Genomic DNA, 24,220 nt, shown 5'->3' with positions numbered 1-24,220 from the left:
CTGCCCCAGATGTCACCGGGCCTGCCGGCTGCCAGGGAGACACCCTGGGTTACTAGGAAGCCAAGACTTTCCACCTGTGGCTCTCCCAAGGCTGTGGCCACTGCCCTACCTCTCCAGCAAGGCGCCCGCCATCCTGAGCACATGATGAGAAACCACAGGGGCTCCCTCCCACTGGCTGCACAGAGAGTGCCACGTGCCCCCCGCCCCACAGGTGGCTGCCCCAGCCCTCAGGCCCTCGGGCCTGAGCTCCGCAGCCAGCCCACCCGCTGCGCGTACCAGCTGGAACAGGCATGCTCCACAAGGGACAGGAGAGGCGGCAAGGCCAGCGGTTTTCACACTTTAGTCAGCACAAAACCACCTGGAGAGCAGGCGAACTGCAGATGTCCAGCCCCGCCCCCTGCCTCCTGCGTCTGATTTAGGAGGTCTGGGGTGGGACTTCGAATCCCGGTGTGGGTGGTCCAGGGCCCACACTTCGGGGACTTCTGCAGGCAGCGCCCCCTCCCTTCTCGGGCCACCCTACCCAGCTGCGGGGATGCTCAAGGAGGAAAAGTCAAGGTCTCGGCGACTGGGTCTCCCCATGTCTCTGGAAAGAGACGAGCGCCCTTCACAGCAGTGCGCAGGTGCTCCTTGGGCACAGCCAGCCGTTCCCTGAGAACGCACTGATCGTTTGGAGAAAAGTCCACTTTGGGGCATTTGGTCCCTCTGACATGTGTTGAGTGTCACCTACATGCCAAGTACAATTCTAAGCACTTCAGACAGAGTTAAGGATGTCCATGCCACAAGGAGCTCAGCAAGGAGCATGGAGGGTGGAGGGTAGGGTGGGAACCGAGTGAGCCAAAATGACTGAACCACATGGCAAGTGACATGATAAAGGACTCAATGGGGCGCTACTGGAGCCCGGAGGAGGGCGGTCACTCGGCCGGGGGCCGGGGGAGGGTGGTCAGGGGAGAATTCCTGGAGAAATCTCTGAGCTGAGTTTTAGAGAATGAATAAAAAGAAAAATACCAGGTTGGTTGGTTTGTTTAAACTAAGAAAATATTTAAAGTAATAAATGTTGAGGGGGTGGGCAGTAGGGAAGGATACTCTAAAAGGTCATTGGGAAAAACAGTACCGCAGTTCCTAAAAACTTAAACACGGAGCCCTGGCCAGGGTGGCTCAGCTGGTTGGAGCATCGTCCCATAGACTGCAAGGTCATGGGTTTGATTCCCAGTCAGGGCACGTACCCGGGTTGCAGGTTTGATCCCTGGTCAGAGCACATATGAGAGGCAACCAATCAACATTTTTCTCTCTCTCACTCACCCTAAAAGCAATGAAAAAAATGTCCTTCAGTGAGGATTAAAAAAAAAACAAACCTTAAACATGGAATTACCATAACACCCAGCAATTCCACTTGTGAGTGATGGACTATCACTCAGCCTACAAAAAAGGAAGGAAATTCGGACACATGCTACAACATGGATAAACTGAAGGACATTCTGCTAAAGGAAATAAGCCAGTCACAAAAGGATAAAGGCTGCATGATCCCACGAACAGGAGGTGGTTAGAGCAATCACACTCAGAGACAGAAAGGAGAACAGTGGTGGTCAGGAGCTGGGGGAGGGAGGAAGGGGACCGGGCATTTCATGAGTGCGGAGTTTCAGTTCTGGAGCTGGACGGTGGCGACGTTGCCCAGCAACGTGAAGGGACTGAATGCCACTAAACTGTACACTTAAAAATGGTCAAAATGGTAAATTTTATGCTATGTATATTTTATTACCCCCCCCCCCCATACAAAGATCTCACCTGCAAGGGAAATAAACAGACAAAAGTATTAGGGGTAAAAAAAAGAGGCAGCTAGAGCTTGTACAAAAGCACAGAGCGCTGGGAGGCAGGGAGCATGTCATCTGGGAGGACTGAATGTCTCCAGTGTGGCCGGGGACCTGAGGTCTGAGGCCTTTTTGGGAAGAGTTAGTTGAAAACAAAGCAGGTGCCAGCTCACGAAAGATCCTGCAAGCTCTGCTCAGGAATGTGGGCTGCAGGCTCAAAGCCCCAGGGAGGCGCCGAAGGGTTCCAGCAGGGAACGGCCTGACCATATTTGGGCTGCTGCGCGGACCCTCTGGCTGCATCTGTGCAGATGACTGTCTGTGGTGGGAGGCGGCCGAAGGCCTCTGTGGCATCAATGTCTGGGAGCTGACACAGGCCCACAGACACCACAGCGTCCAACGTAAAACAAGAACGAGGAAGGAGCTAGAATGTAGGGAAGTTGAATGGCAAGTTGCAAAGTGGAGCAGAGGTAGAGCTGTCTAGGGTTCCTAGAATAGGTTTAGGAGAACAAGATGAAGACCGTAGGAGGAAAAAGGTCTGCGGCAGCCAGGAGTGGTACGCACAGTCTGATACACTGAGCGGGCCCAGGGACATCTGGGTGGAGATGCCCCATGCAGTTCAGCAATTAACAAGGGGCTTGAGAGAGAAGGCTAGGCTGAGACTAGGCCTGGGACGCACTGGCATCATGTGGAAGGGAAAGTGAAGAGAGCAGCTAGGACTGCCCAGCATAAAGCAAGGCTAGAATGCTGAGGACCACCAACCTTTAACAGGTACTGGAGGAAAGGTATTCCTAGGAAAGCAGAGGTTGCATTCCAGGGACGCTGCCCTTCCAGTTATATAAACATGCAAATCAGACGTGGGGTAGGGCGGGGCGGCGGGGGAGGCAGGTAAGGGACTGGGATCTGGGATCGTTTGTGGCTACAGGCAGAGAGGATACAGTGGAGCCAAGGTTTAGGGTGGTCAGCCATGGCTGCATTCTTGGCCACAGAGCTCTAGCATTTTGGAAAAGGGACTTCAGAGATCATCTCACAAGCCCCCTGTTTTTGCAAATGAGGATATTGAGGCAAAAGGCAGGGACTTGTTCAAGGACACACAGATGATCTGCAGCAGAGCCAGGACCAGAGCCTGCCTCGTCTCCTCAGCCTGAATTCACATGTCACCCCCAACTTCTTTCCAGACACCCAAGCTATGCCCTGGTTAGTGTGGCTCAGTGGCTTGAGTGCTGGCCTGCAAACCACGTCCCCAGATGGGGGCATGGCAGACGCAACCACACATTGATGTTTCTCACCTTCTCTTTCTCCCCCGCTGCCCCCTCCCTAAAAATAAATTTAGAAGAAAAGAAAGAAAAGTCACCCAAGCTAGCCGTTACCAAAGGCAGAGCAGCGGCAGAGGTGACAGGGAAGCGTTCCCAAAGGGGCAGACCCCTGGCCAGGGGGCCCTGTGCACCTGGCTCTCAGGGCCAGTGGTCCATCTCACCTGAGATGACCTCCAGCAGCAGCATGAGCTTCAGGCCGTCTCGGAAGTCCTCTTCGATGTTCTCGATCTGTGTCCCGGCCTTGCGGAGGTGGGAGTTGCACCATGCCGTGAACGTCTAGGCAAAGGGAGGAAGAGAGAATGGTCAGGCTCTCCATAAGTCACGTGGTCTCTGAGGCCATCACAGGGGCCTCAGTGCCTCTGACCATCTCCCGGACTGTCCCGTATAAGGCACGGATGGGAACCAGTGGGACGGAGGAAGCAGTACCCTTTTTCAACGCCTCCTCTCTGGTCCTTCTTCCAAAACATCCCCACCCACATTTAGAAGTACCAGCAATTTACTTCTTAGGGTTATAAGGCTTAGTTTCCATCCTCACAGTTTTAAGAAGTACCCCAGAGATAACTTATCAAGCCGTATTAACACCATAGGGTAAATCGGTTTATCAAATCCTCATCCACCTGGCAGCTAGCTAAGGGAAAGGGTTAATCGTTTTTGTTAGGGACATAGTTCAGAGTCATGGTGTCAGGATAAAAAAGAGAGAAAGTGTTTGCCTGTGTCTTTAGGGCGGGGGATGGAGGCACCTTAAGCTGCAAGAGTATGAAGAATTCCAGAAGGGAACTATGAGGAGGCTAAATGAAAGACTATCGATGTTGGAATGTTCTAGTCTGTGGGAAGAAGGCAGCAACATTGCAATGCTGCTTCTATATGAAGTAGATGATCAGGCATGCCACTAATCAAGCTGTCCTGTGCCAACAGCACCCCCTGGTGGCTTAACAAGGAAAAAGACCACAACAAACAAAAGTGTGCACTTTGATTTTGCATGTCCCATCTACAACTTGGGCAAGTGTCTCTCCCCAGCTGTCACGTTCCATGGGAAAGAGAGATAAGCACTCTCCTGCTTCACATCCAACCCATTCTTCAACAGCTCCAGACTTCTCTGCACCAAATGGCACGCACAACTACATCGGGGCTCAGGAGCCAATGTTCAGCCCCCCACAGCACCACCAGTCAGCTCTGCTCCCACCTACCCTCGAAGGTGCAAGGGTGAGCAGCACATTATTCCTCATAGCAGCAGCAGCCGCACTAGAAATGCCCTTCCTCCCCAGAAAGGTAACCAGACTCATGACCTTCACTACCACTTACTACTTCCTCTTGCCCCAGGGAACACCAAAGTGAAGTGGCAATGAATGGGCAGGAGAAGGAAATAACACCACACCAGTCATTATTGGGAAACAGTAACAGCTGCATAGGTTTGCAAGCAAGAGCCGGAAAGTCTGTGAGCAAGAAGGGGCGACGTGGCTCCATACAGCTGGGGAGGAGGGGGCAGCCTTTGGAGAGAATGGCACACAAACTAGAGGTAGGTAGGGGACATATACTGACTCATCAGCCTGGATTGTCCTCTATGTCATGCTTGGCTAACTGACACTCATCTTTCAAGATTAGGCTAAGTGATATACCACCTCCTCCAGGGAGCCTTCCTGATAGCCGCCCACCACGTCTGAGTTGGGGGCAGAGCCCGCAGCATCCTGCACCTACTCCATCATTACCCATGTCCTACTGCATGGTCCTTGCTTGTCCACTTGTCGGCTCCACACCTCCAGACTGGGATAGACCCAGTGCTCGCCCTCGAGTCCCAGGGCCCAGAGTCAGGGACACAGCAGTGAACCAAACGGCAAAACCCCTGCCCTGGGCTGTGAACATTCTAGTGGATGTAAAAACCAGGCAACTGGATGAAGGAACAAGTGAACCCATTCAAAAGAAAGAGGGGCCGGAAGATCCAGTGGCACCTGTGGGTGATGCTGAATGGTATTAGCAGAGGGTGAGGGCCAGACAGCGCTCTCAAGGGCCCTCCCGGAGCAGAAGGCAGCTCAGAGGAAAGGGGATGCAGGAGGGCAAGACAGTGAATCTACCACGTGCCCTCCCTGTGGCGTGGGCATCTCAAAGCTGGCAGGAGATGACAGGCAGCACTGGCTTTTATTTCCATTTCGTTGTAAAAAAAATATATGAGTTTCTAAGTCTTTAAAATAAACAATTTATTTTGTAGTTCCATATCCTCTCCCAGCTGTCACTTGTCCATACACGCACTTCTGCCAGGTATCGCCACGCTGCCCGTTCATGGGGGTGGGGCTAGGGGTCGGTGCTTTGTCACTGACGACCGCCTGTGCTGCCACGGCACCTTGTCCTCATCTCCCTTCCAGCCCCTGCTCAGCCTCTGCCTGGGGACTCAGGGGAACGAGACTGCCCAGCAACTCAAAGGGCTGATCTCGGGTCCAGTCTGGCCGTGGCTCGGGGCTGAGGGACCTCACCGTTTGTCACCCTGTCACGGAGGGGGGCGTTGGGTGCGAGGAAGAAGAGGCCGCTTTCGTAAAAAAAGACACTTTCACAAGAGGAAAAGTACTGTTGAAAGCAGCCTGCCTCACTTCCTGGGGAAGCCAGGCCACACCTGTGTTTGCTCAGATCTCCCACACAAAGCCCGGCTCTGAGGTCTCCCGGACCGCTCTTGGCCGAAACCTCCAAGGCCCCAACCCCAGCTCCCGCAGGTGATGGCCTTGAAGGGGTCTCTGAGCACCTCCCAGTAAGAGAGTTCCCCCAGTAAGCAGCACCCATCCTGAAGCTCAGGCCTGTGGAGGAAATGATGGAGGTGCTCAATGACTAAGAACATGCACTTTCAGTGGGCACCAGATGTGTTCAATGCTCAAACCCACCATTTACCAGCTGTGTGACCTTCAGATTAACCTCCCTAAGCTTCAGTTCCCTAAACAGTAAATGAGACTAGTGATAGCACTTGGTAAAAGCCAGGAGGATTGACTAGAAGTATTTATGAAGGGCCTGCCACTTAGTACTCAGTAAATGGTAAGGACAAGCCTTCCTATGGATGGGCCTCGGAGGACTCGCCCCTCTGTCCTCCCAGCCCCTACCATCCTCCCTGCCTCTAGCCACCAAACTCTGTCCTGGATCCCACCCTGCAATCACTGCACAGTGTATTCAAGGTGATGCCTGGTGTGTCTGAGGAAATCTTTTTTTTTTAACTGGCGCTGATATATTATGGGAGAGGGCGAAAATTGTGGCGAGGGGCGCAGAAAGCCTAGGGCGCCCGCGATGCAGCCTTCCACGCACACCGCGCAGCTTCTCTGCAGGCGTAGGGCAGGCCTTGTTCTGGAAACTCGAACTCCCACCCTGTGACAGAGAAGGGCGCTTGCCCCTTAGCTGTGTCCCAGGGGTCCAGCAAGGAGGAAAAGCCAACAGTCTGTCACAAGTGATGCCAGTGGCTAGAACCCAGGTCCCCATGGCCTCTAGTTGGACTGGACACCCAAGCATGGGGGCAGCGCTACCCCAGCAGGGCTGCGGTCAGCCTCAGTCAAATAAAGGGCAAGGGGACATTTTAGTGCCTTAGTGCCAACCAGGACCTGCTCTATGTGACCTTCCCATCGCTCTAAGAGCCCCATCATTAGAGGGTTGGCTCACAGCCTGACTAAGGGGACAGGGCCCTCAGTGGACCCACTATTGTACGAATGGGCTCAGGGATGCAGAGGGGTCTCAGGAAGAGGGCTTGGGCGCCAGGCTGGGGGTGCTTACGGGGCTGCGCGACCGCTAGTTCCCTCACCTCACCCGCCTCCAGCCCCACTGCACAGCCTCTGCGGGCCCTGGACAGAGATGGGGGGGCACCCCGGCTCATCTTGAAGCATCTACCCATGCCTAACCTGGCATAAAGGTAAAGAGTGTATCCTCCAGCACTGTAGTTCAAGTTGCAAATAGGCCGGGCCAACCTCCAAGAGGGGCAAGTGGGAGTGGGCAGGACACCTGAGCCTGGCCGAGGTTCATGGGATTGATGGACAGAGTGAAGCATCTGTGTCTACCTTCTCTACGGGTCTTGCAGTCTTGCTTTCACATAGAATTGTCTCGTATCTTTCCATCATATCTTTAACAATGTCCATATGTTTCCTTTAAAGTGCGTTGAGAAGGCAAATGGCTTGAGAACATGCTTTCCCTACTCCCCAACTCAGATGCACAAGAATGTAACTTTGGCCCTGAGGGACCTTGTTGAACCTCAGTTTTCACATCTGCAAAATGGGGGCAGCAACATCTACCAGGAAGGACGGCCATGAAGGTTAAATAAGATAATAGTGTATTTCACCACAAAAAAATTGGAAAAGGGATAATATTAACATGTTTTTATTTATATCAATAATAATATTATTTGTTTAAAATACAGTAAGTATGTAACAAATAGTCATTACCATCATCATTGCCATCTAAACTTTCGATTCTAAAAGGATATCTGAACAATCACTCAGCTGGGATCATCCATTAGCATGAGTTGGGGGCTGAGCTTCTGAAGTCACAGGACTTCCTCAGGATCACTCCACAGAGCAAGCGTCCAAGACATTAGAAGGATTCAATCACTCTGAAGATGACAACGCAAATCCCGCGTCCATTTGCCTCTAGCCAGGTGGGAACCTGCGACTCAGCATGGCTCTGCCTCAAAGCACTCACCTGAGAAACGGGGTAATATTGTGATATCATGGGCTTGGTTAGAGGAGTCCATGAGATCATTCATTTGAGACACCGAAAAGAGGGCCTGGAACAGAGGACCAGCCCAATAATTACCTATTATTACAGTGATCACAATAATTAATTATCATTGTCACAAGTTCATGCTGTTCAACACATGGCCTCAAAGAATATTAGAGATGGAAAGACTCTAGGAATCACCAAAGTCAAACCTTCACTTTGCAACCAAAGGACACATGGACCAGAGAGGGTGAGTGGCTTTCCCCGCGCCGCACAGCTGGGTATGTTCACAGCGCAGCCTCCGGACTCCCAGTCTCACATGCTCTCCGCTCCCCCAGGGTGACGTGGATGGCAGGTGCAGGCACGGGTGGGGCGCTGGAAGGGAACGGCAGAACCCAGGCCAAGACTGTAACTGGCCCAACGGGCAGGCTGAATCTCATGGAGTGTCATCGAAAACGGGACACTATAAAGTGACAATACTATAACCATTTGGAATCTGGGTGACTCAGGCTAGCACTGGCACAGAGAGTCTGAGCTGATGGAACATCAGTAGAGTTGGCGTGGGATGGGCAGCCTCTCTGGCAGAGAGAGGTGAGGACAGCAGAGGCCAGGGGCAGGCAAGTGGTTGTCCAGAGGTGGTGAGCTGATCGGAAACATGCCTGGGGGAACTCTGGGAATTGGGCTCTTTAACCGGGAGGACAGAAAGGAGGACTCAGGAGCTCACCTCAAATATTTAAAAAACCCTCCAATGGACAAGCAAATAAATTTGTTGGAAACATCCCCAGGCAAAACAAGGCAGGCAACACACACTAATGGTAAGGAATGCAGATTCTAGAGCAAAGCTGACCCGGAGACAGGCCCAGCTCTGCCCGAGTAGCCTTGGGCAAGGGACTCCACTTCTCCAACCCTCCGTCTCCACATCTGTAAAGTGGGTATAACACTAAAACTATCCCAGAGGATAGTGAAGATCAATGCAACAACACACAGCAAGTGCTAAGCACAACTGTCCACAAATAAGGCTCAATAAATGGTAGTTTCAATTATTGGGATGAAGGACAGGAAGTCAAGTTCAAAGTAATAAAGAACACACCAAAAGTTGGAGGTATAGTGTGTTACCCGCCCAAGGCATGTACTTGGTGAGGGTTCCAGGAAAGGATTCAGGCACCTGGGGCTGAGCTAAGTAAGGTCCCTTATAATTCTGATCATTCAAGAGCCCAAGGCTGCCTTGAAATGTTGGTTTAGAGATGTGTCTGACAAGTTCATTCAGACCAAAATCACACAATTAAATATCTGAGCAGGGTTTCAACCTCAGTACCATTAATATTTTGGGTTGGTTACCTGATTGTTAGGGGTGGTCAAGGTGGGGCTGTTCTACGCATCGCAGGATGTTCAGCAGAATCCCTGGACCCTACCCACTAGATGCTCTAACATTCCCCGAACTTAAGATGTGACAATTACAGACCATCCCCAGCTGAGAACCTAGTCTGGAGGAGACAAACACATAAGCCATAAATGAGAGTAATAACAATACAGGTATAGCAGCCAACATCTATTGCACATTTACTATGTGTCAGACCCTCTTCTAAGTGCTTTACTCCCTTTGACTCATGTAACCTTCACAACACTGTGAGACACATGCAATTATTCTCCCCATTTTACAGAGAAGAAAACTAAGGCACAGAGAGGTTTACTAATAGAGCAAAAGGGGCAACTGTAAGAAAGAAAGTAGGACTGGTTAGTGCTCATGCATTGTATGTTTATGCATTGCATGTATGTTCATGCATTGTTCTTGAAACAGCGGTCCTCTCAGGCTCTCCTTTATCTCTCCGGAGAAAGTGGTTCTAAGTGAGCAGGCTGATAAATGACAACTAGAATACAGCCTCAGTATCAGGATAGGGTGGTGAGGGGTCAGGAGGGGCCAGGAGTCCCCTTCACTCCACGTGGGAACATGGGCTCTTGGTTGCCAGATTGCCAATGAAAAGGAGCCAGAAATCTGGACTTATACATGAATCTCCTCCGTAGTTTTTAAATGCTGGTACAATTTTAAAATAAGGCACCTCACAAGCCTCCAAAGAGATGTCGGCAGGCCAACTCTGAATTAAGACCCATGAAGTCTCTGTTTCTACAGTGGGAAACATGAAATCTTTACTTCTTTAAAAGATTTTATTTATTTATTTTTAGGAAAAGGGGAAGAGAGGGAGAGAAACATTGATGTGTGAGAAAAATATCGATTGGTTGCCTCTCGCACAACCCCAGCCAGCGACCTGGCCCGCAACCCAGGTCTGTGCCCTGACCAGAAATCCAACCGGTGACCTTTTGGTTCACAGGCCGGCACTCAATCCACTGAGCCACAACAGCCAGGGCTGAAATCTTTCTAAGTCTCCTAACAAAAAAATGACGCACACAGGAACGTATGGTGTGTGAAAACAAACACTCCGCAGACAGCTGTGCCCGGCACAGTTAACACTCCTAACAGACCACGGCTGACATCAGCCATCTGGGAAACTGGTAGCACAGTCGCGGGGACTTCCTGGGGCTGGGGGGCAGGGGGGCGGTAGTGGGGGGAGCTCCCCTCATTTGGGCTTGATCTAGGACTGATACACATGCTTTGTGCACACACCCTGCCAGCTTTGTAAATTAAAGGAAAAGTACTGACTTCCATTTATTTCATTTGCAAATAAAGTTTCTGCTAATTCCCATTATAGGATGGATGGGGTGATGGGGTACAAACTCCTGCAGAAAGCAACTCCTCGAGGGAGTTAAAAACAGGCACAAACGCTCAGCCAGAAGCCGGGACGCCATCCTGGGCAAATACACTAAATAAAGAAGATCTGTGAGCATGAAAACGTCCTTGCCAGCACTGCTGCGAGGCAAAAATCAGAAATAGGCCCCCATTATATTAATAAAGCATTAGTCAATTAAATATGGCTCATCCACTTAGTGGACCATTACACGGCCAAAATGATGGGTTCTGAAACTATATATTATTATTATGGGAAGAGGCTTATATGTAATTAACAAAAAAGCAGAACACAAAATTGTATGTACTGCGGGTTTAAAAATATGTGAGTGAGCACACAAACATGAGAAAATGACTAAAACAAAGCCCATCCAAATGCACACAGAGCCTGTGCTCCAGTCACGCGATCATCGACGCCTCTTCTTCTGCTCTCCTTGCCCAGGCATCTGCCGATGTGGTTGGTTGACCGTCTACTCCTGACCCCAGTCCCTGTGGGGGTTCTCCTTTTCGATATTGACTCGCCTCCCTGCACAATCCAGGCTGTGCACTCTCCACTGCCCTCACCAGAGAAGCCTCCACTGACAAAGGTGCTTTCTCTATTGTACTGTATTTACAGCAGAGTAAACAAGATAACCCATCTGCAGCCAAATGAGACTGGGGCAGCAGGGGGACAGCAGTGCCACCTCACCCGGCCACCAGGCCCCGGGCTCACATGCTGACCGCACCCCTCTTAGGCACATCCTCCTGCTCCCCTGGGCTCTGGACACTGGACACCAGGCACGGCTCACTTCAGGGAGTTATTGTGCAGAGGACAGGGGTCAGGAGACCTGGGCCCTGCCCTGGCTTAGCCAGGCATGCGTGTGACCTCGGATAAGTCATCTCAGCCCCTTCCAACTATGTAACCCCAAACGAGTCCCTTGCAGGCTGGAATCCAGCAACTTTCCTGATTGGTGGGATCTTCTCCTCATCAAAAGAGGCCAATAAATCCCCCAGGGACAGTTTCATCTCAATGAACTCAAAGCATGATCAGTGTTTCAGTGCCAAGACTGCCAGCTCTACCCCTCACAACCAGACACCTGTTACTAGTTTACTGAGTGGTCCCTAAAAGCTTTATGCCACCATAACTCTGGAAGGACGTACGAGGATCTAAAACCCTGGCTGCCTCCAGGGAGCGGGGCTGGGGGCTCCCCACAGAGGGAGGGAGGGACACTGGCTTTTCAGAAAACACCCTTTTGTTTCTTTTGAATTTTATACCCCATGCAGTTATTACTTTAAAAAAAAACAACTCCATAAATGTACAAAAAGTCTGGCCGGAAGCGTATACATTTTTCTGTTAGGCCAGACCTCTGGAATGGGATACAAGGGACTTCCCATTTGGAATTTTTTTTTTGGTGGGGGAGGGGGTCAGGACTCATGTATTATCAGGGGGGAAAAAAACACCACATTTCCAAAAGAAAAAAATAAAAAGATAAAAAGGGGGGGGAAATTATCCCATGCGTTTAGAAGAATTAATAAACGGTGGCTTCTCATAGCATGGCCTTCCCTTTCCCGGAGGAAAGCAACAGGACCTTGGTCTAGGCTGCTCAGGTCAAAAACCAGGTCTCCCCGAGCCCTCTGGGCGGGCGCCCTGCCCTGGCTGCCACCAGAGCCTGCCCCCGCCCCCGCCACTGTTGGTTGGGCATGTAAGCATCAGGCTGGGGTCCCTTGAGGGGACAGGGCCAGCACGTGTGCAAAGGGCTGAGTTCTCTGAAGCATCTGCTGGCGAGGAGGTCAGTGTGGAGTGGCCAGGGAGCGTTCTTTCTCCCTCGGGCCACCCCGCAGTCCCCGTGACCCCCACAGTGTGGCCGGGGTGTGGGCACCGGGTGGTTTGTCTAAGCAAAGACCTGCCAGAAGTGATCTCAGATGCCCGGTGTTCTGGTAACGTAAACAGGAGTATCTGGTTAACTTATCGAGGGCTGACTGCCAGCCTTTCAAAGCGAGCTGTCAGCTGGTGCACTCGCAGATGAAAAGCAGAGTCCTCAGGACGTCTCCACCCAGATCTATTTACTTTCTACCCACCTGGGAGTGGTTGCTGAAAAAGTTGAGAACCACCAGGCAGTTTCCTCTGCTCAAAAAAAAAAAAAAAATCATCTCTCTTACAGATTGTCCCCCAAGCCATGTGAACACTGGGGTCCGGGAAACTTAAGAGGGCAGGTGGCCAGTGGGATGGGGTGGGGCGGGTAGCGAAGGAGCTGGACTTTGGAACCAGACAGAGCTGGGGCTTCCGTCCCAGACTCTACCTCTTGTTACCTGTCTCTTTGGACAGAACTCTTCACCGCAGCCTCAGGATGCCCATCTGGGAAATGGAGACACCACCACCTACAATGGCACAGCATCCAAGAGGGCCACATGAGGCCTTATGTACTCAGAAGGCTTGGTGCTGTGTCCACAACAGACCCTTAAAATACACTAATCTAGCCAGCCTTTGTCACTCACTGGCTGTGTGACCTTAATGAACCCATCTAGGCCTCAGTTGCCTCACCTGACAAGTGGGGATACCTAATATCACTACTTGGCAGGGTGGTTAACAAGATGAGGGCACAGTGGATGCACACCAGGCAGCAAGATGCCCAGGCAGAGCAGGGGCCCAATAAAAATGCCTGCTGTCACCCTGGCCTCACTTCCCATTCCCTTTCTACTGAAGCGAAGTTAATCATTCGCAGAGCTCTAAAGGTTGGAAAGGAAGGGGCCGTTATTTTTTCCTGCTGATAAGGAAACCCTGAGACCCGCCTCCCAGCCTGGGTGCTGGGTAGGGAGCACAGGCCTGTGGATTTCCTGGTTTACACTCACCTGCAGCACATTTCAGAAGACACAGCACCAGACACCTGGAGGGTGGCCAAGGCCAAAGAGCAGGGGGGCCCAGGGATTCAGCCTGGGAGGCAGTTTGACCTAATGATCACACCTGGTGGAAGAGGGCTCCCAGCCTTCCGGGAGGCCCAGGCCGCCCCTGCCCTAGGACGGCCGGGGCTACCTGGGCAGCTTAGCATCTTCCTGCCAGAGCAGGCAAAACCGGCAGCCTCCTGACAGAACTCAGAACTGTCTTAAAAGTCAGGTGGCATGTGATCCAGTGAAGAAACAAGGGTTGTCCACTTAGCCCCTGGCCAGTGAGTGTCCGCTGCCCCCACCATCTGCCACAATCCACAGCCTGGCCTCTCCCAGGGACCAGAGCCTTCAGCAACAGTCCGGCCGTCACAAGCTCTGTCAACTATGGCCACTGAGGTCCCAGACTCACTGAGCCTCAGTTTTCCACATCAGGAAGACAAAGACAAAAATGAGTATCTATTCCATGAGGTTGCTGTGAAGGGGGGGCGGGGGTTGTGTGAACTAACTCAATGGGCTTACCCCAGTGCCAGACACAGATTAAGCGCTCACTTGATGTTTTAAATGAAATCTACAGAGACAGAGCTCTGGCTGGTGTGGCTCAGTGGACTGAGTGCCGGCCTGCTAACTGAAATGTTGCCGGTCCGATTCCTGGTCAGGGCACACGCCTGGGTTGCGGCCAGGTCCCTATTAGGGGGCACGTAAAGGGCAACCACACACATTGATGTTTCTCTCCCTTTCCTTCTCCTTGCCTTCCTCTCTCTCTAAAAATAAATAAAATCTTTTTAAAAATCTACAAAGGCAGAAAGTCGAATAGTGTCACTTAGGGCTAAGGGTAGGGGATTTAAGGGGGCGACAGCTAAAGGGTACAGGGTTTTGTTTGAGGTAATGAAAATAACCTAAAATTGACTGCAGTGGTAGTTGCACATAGATGTGAATATGCTGAAAACCATCCAGTTGTCTACTTCACACGGATGAAGTGTATGGTATGTGAGTTATATCTCAATAAAGCTATTGTTATATAATTTTTTAAAAGATTTATTTTATTCTCATTCAAGAGAGAGGGGGAGGGGGAGAGAAAGAGAGAAACATTGATGCAAGAGAGAGAGAGACTGACCGGCTGCCTCCTGCACTCACCCTTCGTGCGGATCAAGCCCGCAGTCTGGGCGTGGGCCCTGACCAGGGGTCAAACTGGTGACCTATCCGTTACGGGACAACACTCCAACCAACTGAGCCACGCCAGCCAGGGCTAAAGTTATTTTTTAAAAAACTAAAATATTCCAGGTTCCCACCACGCCTGTTATCCAGGGTTGTTGTGTTTTTACCCATTTGGCCCACTGGCAAGAAACCAGTATCAAAGACAGGCCCTGGACCCTCGCCTGCCACAGGTACCGAGGTAGCTGAGCTACTCAGTTCCTGACCGGTGGGATGCAGGCAAGTTGAGGTGAGGACTACAAGGCAGATGAGCCTGGGCTCAGTTTGGGCCATATGCAGCCCTTGAATCAGGCCTGAACTGTAAGCTTTAGGTGCCAGGGGCCTTACTGCTGGCTCCCCAGCGAGCGGTTACTCTGAACAGCGGGCCAAGCCCCAGGGCATGTGTTTAACCATCAAAGCCCAGTTGGCCCCTCCCAGGCACAGTTCACATCCGCAGCAGCCAACTCCCTGCTGCTGTGCCCCAGACGGTCCTGCCTGTAACACCTCCCCCACTTCGGGAGCCTCTGACAGCACAAAGGTCTTGAGTGCCACAGCTCATGGGAATGGGCCACGCATTCCTTCCCCAAAGAAGGAAAAGGCACCCAAACGTGAGGTCATTTGGTTTTTCTGGCACAGGTGCCGAGAGCTATGGGCCACTAGTTTCTACAGAGAACTTCCCCAGATGACAAGGATTTGACTCAGCCTGGTATTCATAAATTATGGGGATCTGTGGTCTGGTGGACTCAAGACCTAACTTGACTCCTCTGTGTAGCTGAGATGTGGCCCTCAAGGTGGTCTCATCGGTATGAGAATGATCAATTACGCCCCTCCTGGGGCTGTAGTAAGAATTAAACAGCACAATACTTGACTCGATTTCTTGAGCAGGGGCTCAAGAAATAAAAGACCTGTGAAGACAGTGGGCCAAGAACTGAGGGGCCTAATTAAGTCAAGTCTCTTCACCGAGGTCCAGGAAAATCGAGTTTCTTCTCCCAAAACACAAGCACAGATCAGCACATTATAATGCAGCCCAGAAATCCCCAAACCTCTTTATTAAGGAGCCACAGAAGACCTGTGAGCCAATGGAAAGCCCCACCCAGGCCCAGCCCGTCCACTAGACCTGTCAGCAGTCCAGGGGACCCGCAGCCCAGCATGGAGTCCTGCCAGCTGGGTGGCTGACCCTCACTTCAGCCAGCTCGAGGGACAGGGGGACCTGCAGGGAGCAGGAGGCTGAGGAACAGGAATGTGTCTAGAAACTTCTACATTCCTGAAACGGTGGAAGGAAATGCAGTTACAAGCAGATCTGGCCAGGACCTTCCAACTCCGCGGGGAAGGGGCTGGCCACATGGCTTCGTCTGTGGGTGCACACAGGCCCCCTCGAAGCTCAGAGACCCACGCCGGCCACAGCAATTGGCTTAACCTCTGAAACTGTGCAGTGGGGAGGGCACCGCAGCCTCCCCCAAACCTTGTTCCAGAGAGAAGTACCGTGGTATGCCAGCAAGGGGGGCGCTGAAGGCAAAGTGGGCCTCTGGGAGCCGGAGGGGAGGGGAAGGAAGCAAGAATACGATACTAGAGCTGCTGAAGATGCTGGCTATTACCACTCAGTGAGGTGTGGGCCATCCCAGCAAATCCACTCAACCATGTTAGAGGAAACCAGAGGTCAAAACCGAAGCAACCTTCCCAGTCACACAGTTCTGAGAGGCAGAACTGAGATTCGAACTGAAGTCTGCTAGACACTAAACCTGAGCCCTTCCCTCTATCCTGAGGGCTGAGGCTCTTCCCAGGAAGCCTTCAACCTCCACCCAGGCCAGGGAATAAGGAGACAGCTGGCACCACCCACCCCAACCAGCCAGCTCTGCCTACCGTCCCACACGGGGACCTGTGTGGTGTCCTGAAGAAGTCCCTGGCCTGGACCCGGGAAGGTGGCTAAAGACAGCGCAGGACACTGGGCTGAGAACCGCCCCCAGCGCTCACATCCAGCCACGAAAGAAGGTTCTGGACCCTGTGGCTCCCAAGGGATGCAGAATGGCCAGGCAGGTTTATCTCCTAAGTTCTCTTTCTCCTGAGGTGGAAGGAGAGCTAGAATTCTTGTCTCTTTTGGCTTTCTGAACACAAAGCCCATTGAGGAAGGCCATGAATAATGAAAGGGGCAGCCAAGTTGGGAGGTGCGCATGCCAGACTGCGGGGGCTGCTGGCCCGTTCGGGGTTGGACTGGCCTGGTATCGGCAGCTTTCCTGTCAGCAGCCACTGCAGATGTTCCCGACTTGCCCAGGCTGCCGGCCCCCCTGCCAGGGAGCTGGAGCCATGCTTATTCATTCATTCACTTACTCATCAAATACTTATTGAGCAACGGCTGTGTCAGGGACTGGGGTCAAATGTTGGGCAAATAAAGATACAGTCCCTAAACCAAGGAGTCTTTAGTCTGACAGGGGTGACAAATGGTAATCAAAGATTCACATAAATGAATGTATATTTGCAAACTGAGCTTAAATGCATACAGGCGCAGTCCCAGAAGGCATGAGACTAAAGCAGGGAACCATGTCCCAGGACGCCTGGGGCGGTATAGTGTGTGTGTGTGGCCGCTACCCTGAGGAAGTCAGGGAATTTTTTCAAGCTGAGAAATTTTAATTAGTTGACAAGAGTGTCATCGTGAAGGGGGGCCATATAATTGATCATCCAAACCAGGACACTTGAAAATAACAGGAGGTGCTGTTAATAATTGCATCAGGACAACAGGCACAAACTGAGATGTGCAGTCACGCTATACACATGTATGGGGTCAGGGATGGTCAGGAAGCAGCACATCAGAGGCCCAGGGCCATAGGAGTAAGGCCGGCTCAAACTGCGGGAAGCGGCCGCTGGGGCTGGTAGCAGGAGAAGCGGGGGCCGGAGGTCGGCAGGCCACAGGGCACAGGGCTCCTGCACGATGTTAGGGTGGTTTCTCTGGAGCACAGTGGAAGCCACCGAAGAGGTTTTGTTTGATTTCAGCTGTGGGTTGATAGGTGAGGAAATCCAACGTTGGTTTACACATAATTACACCTGCATCTTGAAAGAGATTCCTAATTGCAATGCGAAGAGCACATCAGAGGTGGACAAGAATGGCAGTGGAGACCAGTCAGGAGAGCATGCCAAGGTCCAGGCAAGAGACCAAGGTGGCTTAGCCCAGGGCGGCGGCGGCGGTGGGGACAGAGAAGTGAATAGACACAAGAGATACTCAGGGAGTGAGGGAGGGGTCAGAGGTCACACCCAGATTTCAGACCAGATTAATGAATGGGTGAAGGTGCCCTCCACTGACACATGGCTTTCCACCCTTCCTGCCCAGGCACCTACAGCAGCTCAGCACAGTTACCAAAGAAGGCCCACAGTCCTCAGCCTGACAATCTGATTTGCAGGTCAAGCAGAAGGAGTTCAGAGACCAATCCTCCCAGCCACCCTGTGCAGTAGGTCCTATCATCCCATTGTGCAGATGAGAACACTGAGACATGGAGAAGCTCACAAAGACGCTCCAGGTCACATAAACACTAGATGGAGGAGCCAGACTTCAGGCTGCAGAGCCCATGCTAACCAAGGCTTTGGTCAGCCTGGACCTCCTTCCTCGCTCCTCTCTGCTGACCCTCCCGTGGGCCCAGCCAGATCACCTTCCGGAGTGGGGCCTAGGACACGAAGCTCCCAGGTAAACATAATCCTACTGTGCGGTGGAGTGGACAACCTTGGCCTTGAAACACCCTAAAGGAGTAACCACATTGTTTCTCCTCTGCCACCACTGCAGCCTTGGCACTCACTTCCTTCCTGTCGCCCCATCTCTCTGCAGCCCCCGCCTCTCCCATACCCTAGTAGAATGTTTGGAGGCACAACAGACACAGCCCTGGAAGATCTGAGTTCTAATTCTGATTTCTACCACAGGGGAGCTAAGGGCCTCGGGTCCGCTCCTCAAAGCATCATAGTCTCTCCTCTGAAGGCTCCCACCTGCCCCACACCTGCCTCAATGGGCTCTTACAAGGTTCAAATGATACAGCCGCTGCGAGAACAACCTCAGGGAAGTAACATTTCCCAAGCTGGCCTATTAAAAACAGGCTGAAAATACAGATCTCACCCCAACAACAGCCATTCCAGTTCAGGTCTGGGGAGGGGCCTGAGAATAGCTATTTTAACAAGGAACAAGTACTCCCGGTGACTCCTACAATCAGGCAAGTTTGGGAAACCCTGGTCTCCAGAAATGTACAGGAAGTCTTTATCGCCTGACCTGAGCAGAGAAGGGTGAGGAGGGTGTGCTAAGAGCGTTCCTTGGTTCTGTGCACACACAGAAAATGACAACACCTGCCCCCGCTTCCGGAAGCCACCGGGTGCAGAGTGCCAACATAAGCGGTTTCCATCCATCATCTTGTGTGGGCCTGGCAATGACCCTGCAAGATAGACTGTCTTCTCTTTATAGATGAAGAAACTGAGGCTCAGAAAAGGGGCCTGTTCAAAGACACAGCTTGTAAGAGGGCAGAGCTTCCCCCACCCCAGAACAGCGGATGCCAAAGCCAGGCTCAACACCTTGAAGCCTCTGCAAGGGGGCTCTCCTAGGGAGGGGCAGAAAGGAGATGGCCACTCCAAGCCAGACCACCCTCCTATCCTCTTCCCCAAGCCTGGACATGCCCCATGACTGCATGAGTAGTCCCCATCATCCTATCCTGCAAGAGAAAGGGACCCTCTATTGTATGGAGGTGGAGGAAACCGTTTTCTGTCCCCAAATTTGAGGGAGACAGGGATCCTGCAATCTAGAAGGGCAGCTAGGACCCACCTAAGAAACAGTCATATAGCACCCTAGGGCAGGGGAGAGTTCTGGGCCAAAATGCCTGGTGCTGGAGCGAGGGGTGGCTCCAACACGGCCTGGCAGGGAAGGGTGCTGAGATCTGATAACACGCGGCGTCTAGAATAAAGTCCCAGGAACCCCGGACCCAACACATAATATCCCTGCTCAGCGAGCAGCAGCTGGCCCCGGGACAGAGTTCAGCAACTCCCGTTCCCTGGAGAGGAAGCAATTTCCTCCTGCAGAGGAAGCTGCCGCCACCCAGCCTGATGGCATCACCCAGCCCTTCCTCTCCTGTCACCCAGCCTCTGAGGCTCGGGGGGCGGGGGGTGGTGCGGGCGTGCGCGGCTCTCCCTGGAACCAGACTCTGTGAGGCAGAGGGAAAACACCATGGCGGTCCCCCAACCTGGCCTTCCTGCACGGGGTCCTCGCCCAGGCCTGGCCGCTAGTGACTTTCGCTTAGCGGGCACAATGACAGAGCTGACATTTAGTGACTCATTTACTAAGCACATTACTCTTTTTTTAATCACACTTCCTGGTCACAACAAGCTTCCGAAGTACATTTCAATCTCCATGGGAAAGACGAGAATCCTGAGGCCCCAGAGGATTAAGTCAGTCCAATGGAAGTGGGCAGGCCCCAGAAGCAGCAGTTCCCTCACACCAGGTCTCCAGTGTTTTCTTCACTGAGGTGTCACTGACCTCTAACTGTACTACTTTCAGGTGTATAACATAATAATTTGATACTTGAACACGTTCAAATCCCAAATTCTTTCCACTGCTTTCTCTCTCTTTCTCTTACTACCTGCTAAGCACAGGGTACAAGACCAGCCGCTACCATCCCCATAGCCAAAGTTGAGGGTTCGATCCCCCGTCAGGGCACACGCAAGAAACAACCAATGAGTTCATAAACAAGTAGAACAACAAATCGATGTTTCAATGTGTCTGTCTGTGTGTGTGTCTCTCTCCACCCCCTCCTTCCTCTCTTTCTGAAATAAATAAACAAGACATGCCCAGCTCTCAAGGAGCCATGACAGAGCTGACAGGCAACTCCACACCTCACCGGGGGGGGCACAGGGTGAGCACCCAAGTGGGAACACTTCGCAGGCCCCTGCAGGGGGCTGGGGGAACAGTCACGGCAGAGGCCCCCACCAGTGAGCGGGAAGAAACCAGTTGGCTCTGCATGGGGCTCTGGGGCGCGGCTGTGTCTGGGGGCCCGACGTGAGACAGTGGCCACCTTTGGGTACAGCAGAGTTGGTGACACAGAAACCAGAGAGGAGTTCCTGCTCTGTTAGTAAGAAATAGGAACATTCTTCAAAGGAAGCTAGTTTTGCATTAGTGTCTGTAACTCACTGGCCAAAAGTCCGTCACACACTAACCCTCCAGGAGAGCTTCTGGGCGAGACACAGCCTGCAGCAAAAAGAACTGGGAGGGGGAAAGAACTGGAGCAGTGAGGCCGTGGGGCCGTGTGGTGTCCCCGCTCCTCCCCAGGGTGCTCGGAAAGCGCAGCCCCCTTCCCAGGGTCTACAGCAGGAAGAGGGTGGGGTCCTGGCCCCGAAAGACCCTCCTCCACCAAAAGATGCCAGAGCTCTTCACCAGCTCAGTGCCTGCAGCCTTCCCCAGGGCTGCGCTGCAGCCAGCGCTGGACCGGCTTGCCCGCGGGAACCCAGCCGGCCGCCCACCCACCTCTGCAGACAGCCACTGTGACAGGCCCAAGCCGGCCAGGAGCCCAGCCGGGGCAGCGGGGAGGAGGGGTGGTGTCCTGGGCCCTGGGGACTCAGCATTCCTGAGCAGCACTGTTACTAAATACTGTATATAAAATACAGCAATTCTGCTTCTGGGTATGTACAGAAAAGAATTGAAAACAAGGACTCGAACAGAGTATACGCATGTTCCTAACAGCATTATGCACAACAGCCAAAAAGTGGAAACAATCCAAATGTCCATCAGCGGATGAATGGGTAAACAGAATGTGGTCTATACATGCAATACTATTCAGCCATAAAAAGGAAGGAAATTCTGACACATGCTGCAATGTGGATGAACCTTGAACATTATGCTAAATGAAAGAAGCCAGTCACAAAAGGACAAACAGTGTATGATTCCACTTTAATGAGGTACCCAAAGCAATCAAGTTCACAAAAAAAAATAGAAAGATGGGAGTCAGGGGCTGGAGGAACAGGGGACTGTTTCATGGGGACACAGCTTCAGCTTTGCAAGATGAAAAGAGTTCCGGCAGTAATGGCTGCCCAACAACGTGGATGGACTTAACGCCACTGAGTGAGACACTTGCAAATGGTGAAAAAGGGTACATTTCATGTTATATGTATTTTACCATAAAAAATATACAGACAGATTAGAACCAGGTAGCTCAGTTGGTTAGAGAGTCATCCCCACAGCCAAAGTTGAGGGTTCGATCCCCAGTCAGGGCACATACAAGAAACAACAAATGAGTTCATAAACAAGTAGAACAACAAATCGATGTTTCAGTGTGTCTGTCTGTGTGTGTCTCTCTCTCCACCCCCTCCTTCCTCTCTTTCTGAAATAAATAAAAAGGATAGATAGAATATATACAATTTTGTAAGTGGCAAAGAAAAGTAAGTGTTACCTGTGGGGAATTTTTTTCCCCAAGAGCATGTCATACTTTCATAATAAAAGAATGACATTAAAGACGTATAAGACAAAAATGTTTTGAACTGTGACTCATGCGGGTGGTTTAAGAACTCCCCGTACAGAATGCGGGGGCAATGCTATCATCTGACTTCTCTCCTCGCCCCCAGCACCATCCTGCCCTGCAGAGGACAAGAAACCCCCCAAAAGCTGTAAAGGCAGACTTGGGGTGGGGGCCAGTTATGCTACATGGGGCCTCGCCTGGCCCTTGGCACTTAGTGAAAATGGCAGGTGAGACGTGCTCCCCAGAGCCAGAGGCAACAGGTGGCTGGGGCGGCCCGCCCCAGTCTCTGCCTCCAGGGTGACTGCGGCTTTGGTTTCCCTGGAAGGAAATAAGCCAGCCCGCCCTATTTCTTCCCCTTCTAGGAAGGCACAAGGGAATGACTTGGCATTGGTGCCCAGCCCCAGACAGCTCTGGTGAAAGCGCCCCACCACCCTCTCCTGCAGGGGCAGAGGAAGCTAGAACGGAGAGGGAGACAGAGATAAGGGAAGCACAAAGGACAAGATGGGCGTGACCCCCTTCTACCCTCAGTTCCCGTCATGAACACACCAGGAGGGATGCAGACTTGGGCTCTGGTGTGACGAGCTGCATGGCCCCGCCTCAGTTTCCTCATCTGTAACTTGAAGGGGATGGGATGTTGGCTACCAAAGGCCCATTTCAGCTCTGAAACTCTAGGCTTCTGCAAGAGTTGGGTGATGTGCCAGAACTGAGGCAGGGCTGGCGAAGACGGGACACGGCCTTGGAAGAGGAGAACGTCGGCGCGGAGACTCAGAGGCACTGCCATGCTCCTGCCTGGAACGCCAGCCCCCCGCCCCCAACCACCCAGCCATGCGCTCATTCACCATTTTCTAAGTTCTCGCTCTGCCAGGGACTGTGCTAGTGCTGGGAAGCAGCGGTGAGTCAGCCCAGACGCAGAAGCACTCATGGCCTCATGACGTTACTACCAAGTTTCAAGACCTGCCACCCTGCCCCCCGGTCCCCAAGGCCAGCCCTTTGAGGGAGCAGAGTCTGGAAGAGTAAAACAAAATACAGACAGAAAGGGACCCTCCAAAAAAGCACCAAACCCAACGGAGTCAGAAAGTGTGGTTTGAACTCCGAGTCTGCCTCTGATCTGTGATCTTGGACATGCTCCTCAGCCTCTGGTCCTCAGGTTCCCGCCATGTCAGAGAGGACGGCGTCTGGCCCCTGCAGGGCCTTCCAGCTCTGATATCTGGGCATCTGTGGGACACAAGCCCTCCATCCCAGGATCACGGCAGGCCAGCCTGCCATCCAGGACCCTGTCAGCGCAGACAAGCCAAGCTGACCGAGGGCCCACTCCGGGAGTCCGGCGGCCCCAGGACGGGGTTCAGCCTAGCGAGGTCCGGCTGCGGAAGGCCATCTGAAGGCAAACATCTGCTTTAACTTCAGGGATAAAATAGATGTCCCAGTGTTCTCAGAGCTGGAACTGTTTGGTTTGGGATGGGTCTGGAGAAGCCGAAGGAAGCTTTGGGCATTCCCTGTGCATCGCTGCCTAGTAGGGGAAAGCTACGCCCCCTCCTGCCCCATCTCTGCCGAATTTGAACCATAAACACAGCCCGTTTCTGAAGGGAAGGGCTTAACACAAACCAGATGCTGTAGGGACTTTCCCCCACCCGCTCCTGGCCCTAAAATTAAATGTTCAGTGTCTCCTCTGCCAGATTTCACTTGAAGGCCGAGCCTTAAAGCGCCAGTGCCGCTGGTTCTCGCCCTCACACGCTCTCAATCACATCCCTGCTTAAACAAAATGTCAAAGTCGCCAAATGGCATGTGTGGATGGGGCGGCCCCCCAGGAGCGCCTGGCACCTACGCCGGCCAGGGACCGGTTTACAAGGAGAGGTGAGTGGAGAAGGAACGCTGATCCTCCACCAGCGCAACAGGGACCAAAGGGCAGCCATCTAGGGATGATGGTTCCCCTTCCTGGGGATCTGCCCCTAGGAGGGCGCAGGAGGAGCCTGCAAACAGAGGGCAGCCAACCCACAGGGAGCAGAATTATGCCCCCTGAGGGACCCTGGGGACTCCTGGAAGAGTTCATTTTCTGGACTTGAGTTGCCAGTCTCCAGAAAATGGGGGTAAACAACAGGCATCTCACTGACTCTGGTCTCATTCAAAGCTGTGATGATCCAGGCAGAACCCTTCTTAAGGGATATGGACTCTACTGGG

At 52.4% G+C, this 24,220-nt stretch overlaps 1 protein-coding gene across 5 annotated transcripts in view; it reads right to left on the bottom strand.

Annotated features, from left to right (window-relative positions):
• Positions 1 to 24,220, bottom strand: part of ACTN1 (actinin alpha 1) — a 92,752-nt gene that overhangs the window by 41,537 nt on the left and 26,995 nt on the right. For all 5 annotated transcript variants that reach the window (XR_008528631.1, XM_054567382.1, XM_054567379.1 and 2 more), the window contains exon 2: positions 3,280 to 3,394. Coding sequence is in view for 4 of the 5 variants with exons in the window: in XM_054567382.1 (XP_054423357.1) it covers positions 3,280 to 3,394 (115 nt within the window). In the remaining variant the exon portion in view is untranslated. The remainder of the gene's footprint in view (positions 1 to 3,279; positions 3,395 to 24,220) is intronic.

The sequence above is a fragment of the Pteronotus mesoamericanus genome, unplaced genomic scaffold, assembly GCF_021234165.1.
Source record: "Pteronotus mesoamericanus isolate MK-2021 breed Mesoamerican mustached bat unplaced genomic scaffold, CSHL_Meso_final contig_182, whole genome shotgun sequence".
In the NCBI taxonomy this organism is placed as follows: Eukaryota; Metazoa; Chordata; class Mammalia; order Chiroptera; family Mormoopidae; genus Pteronotus; species Pteronotus mesoamericanus.
This window is presented reverse-complemented; position numbering and strand designations above follow the sequence as displayed.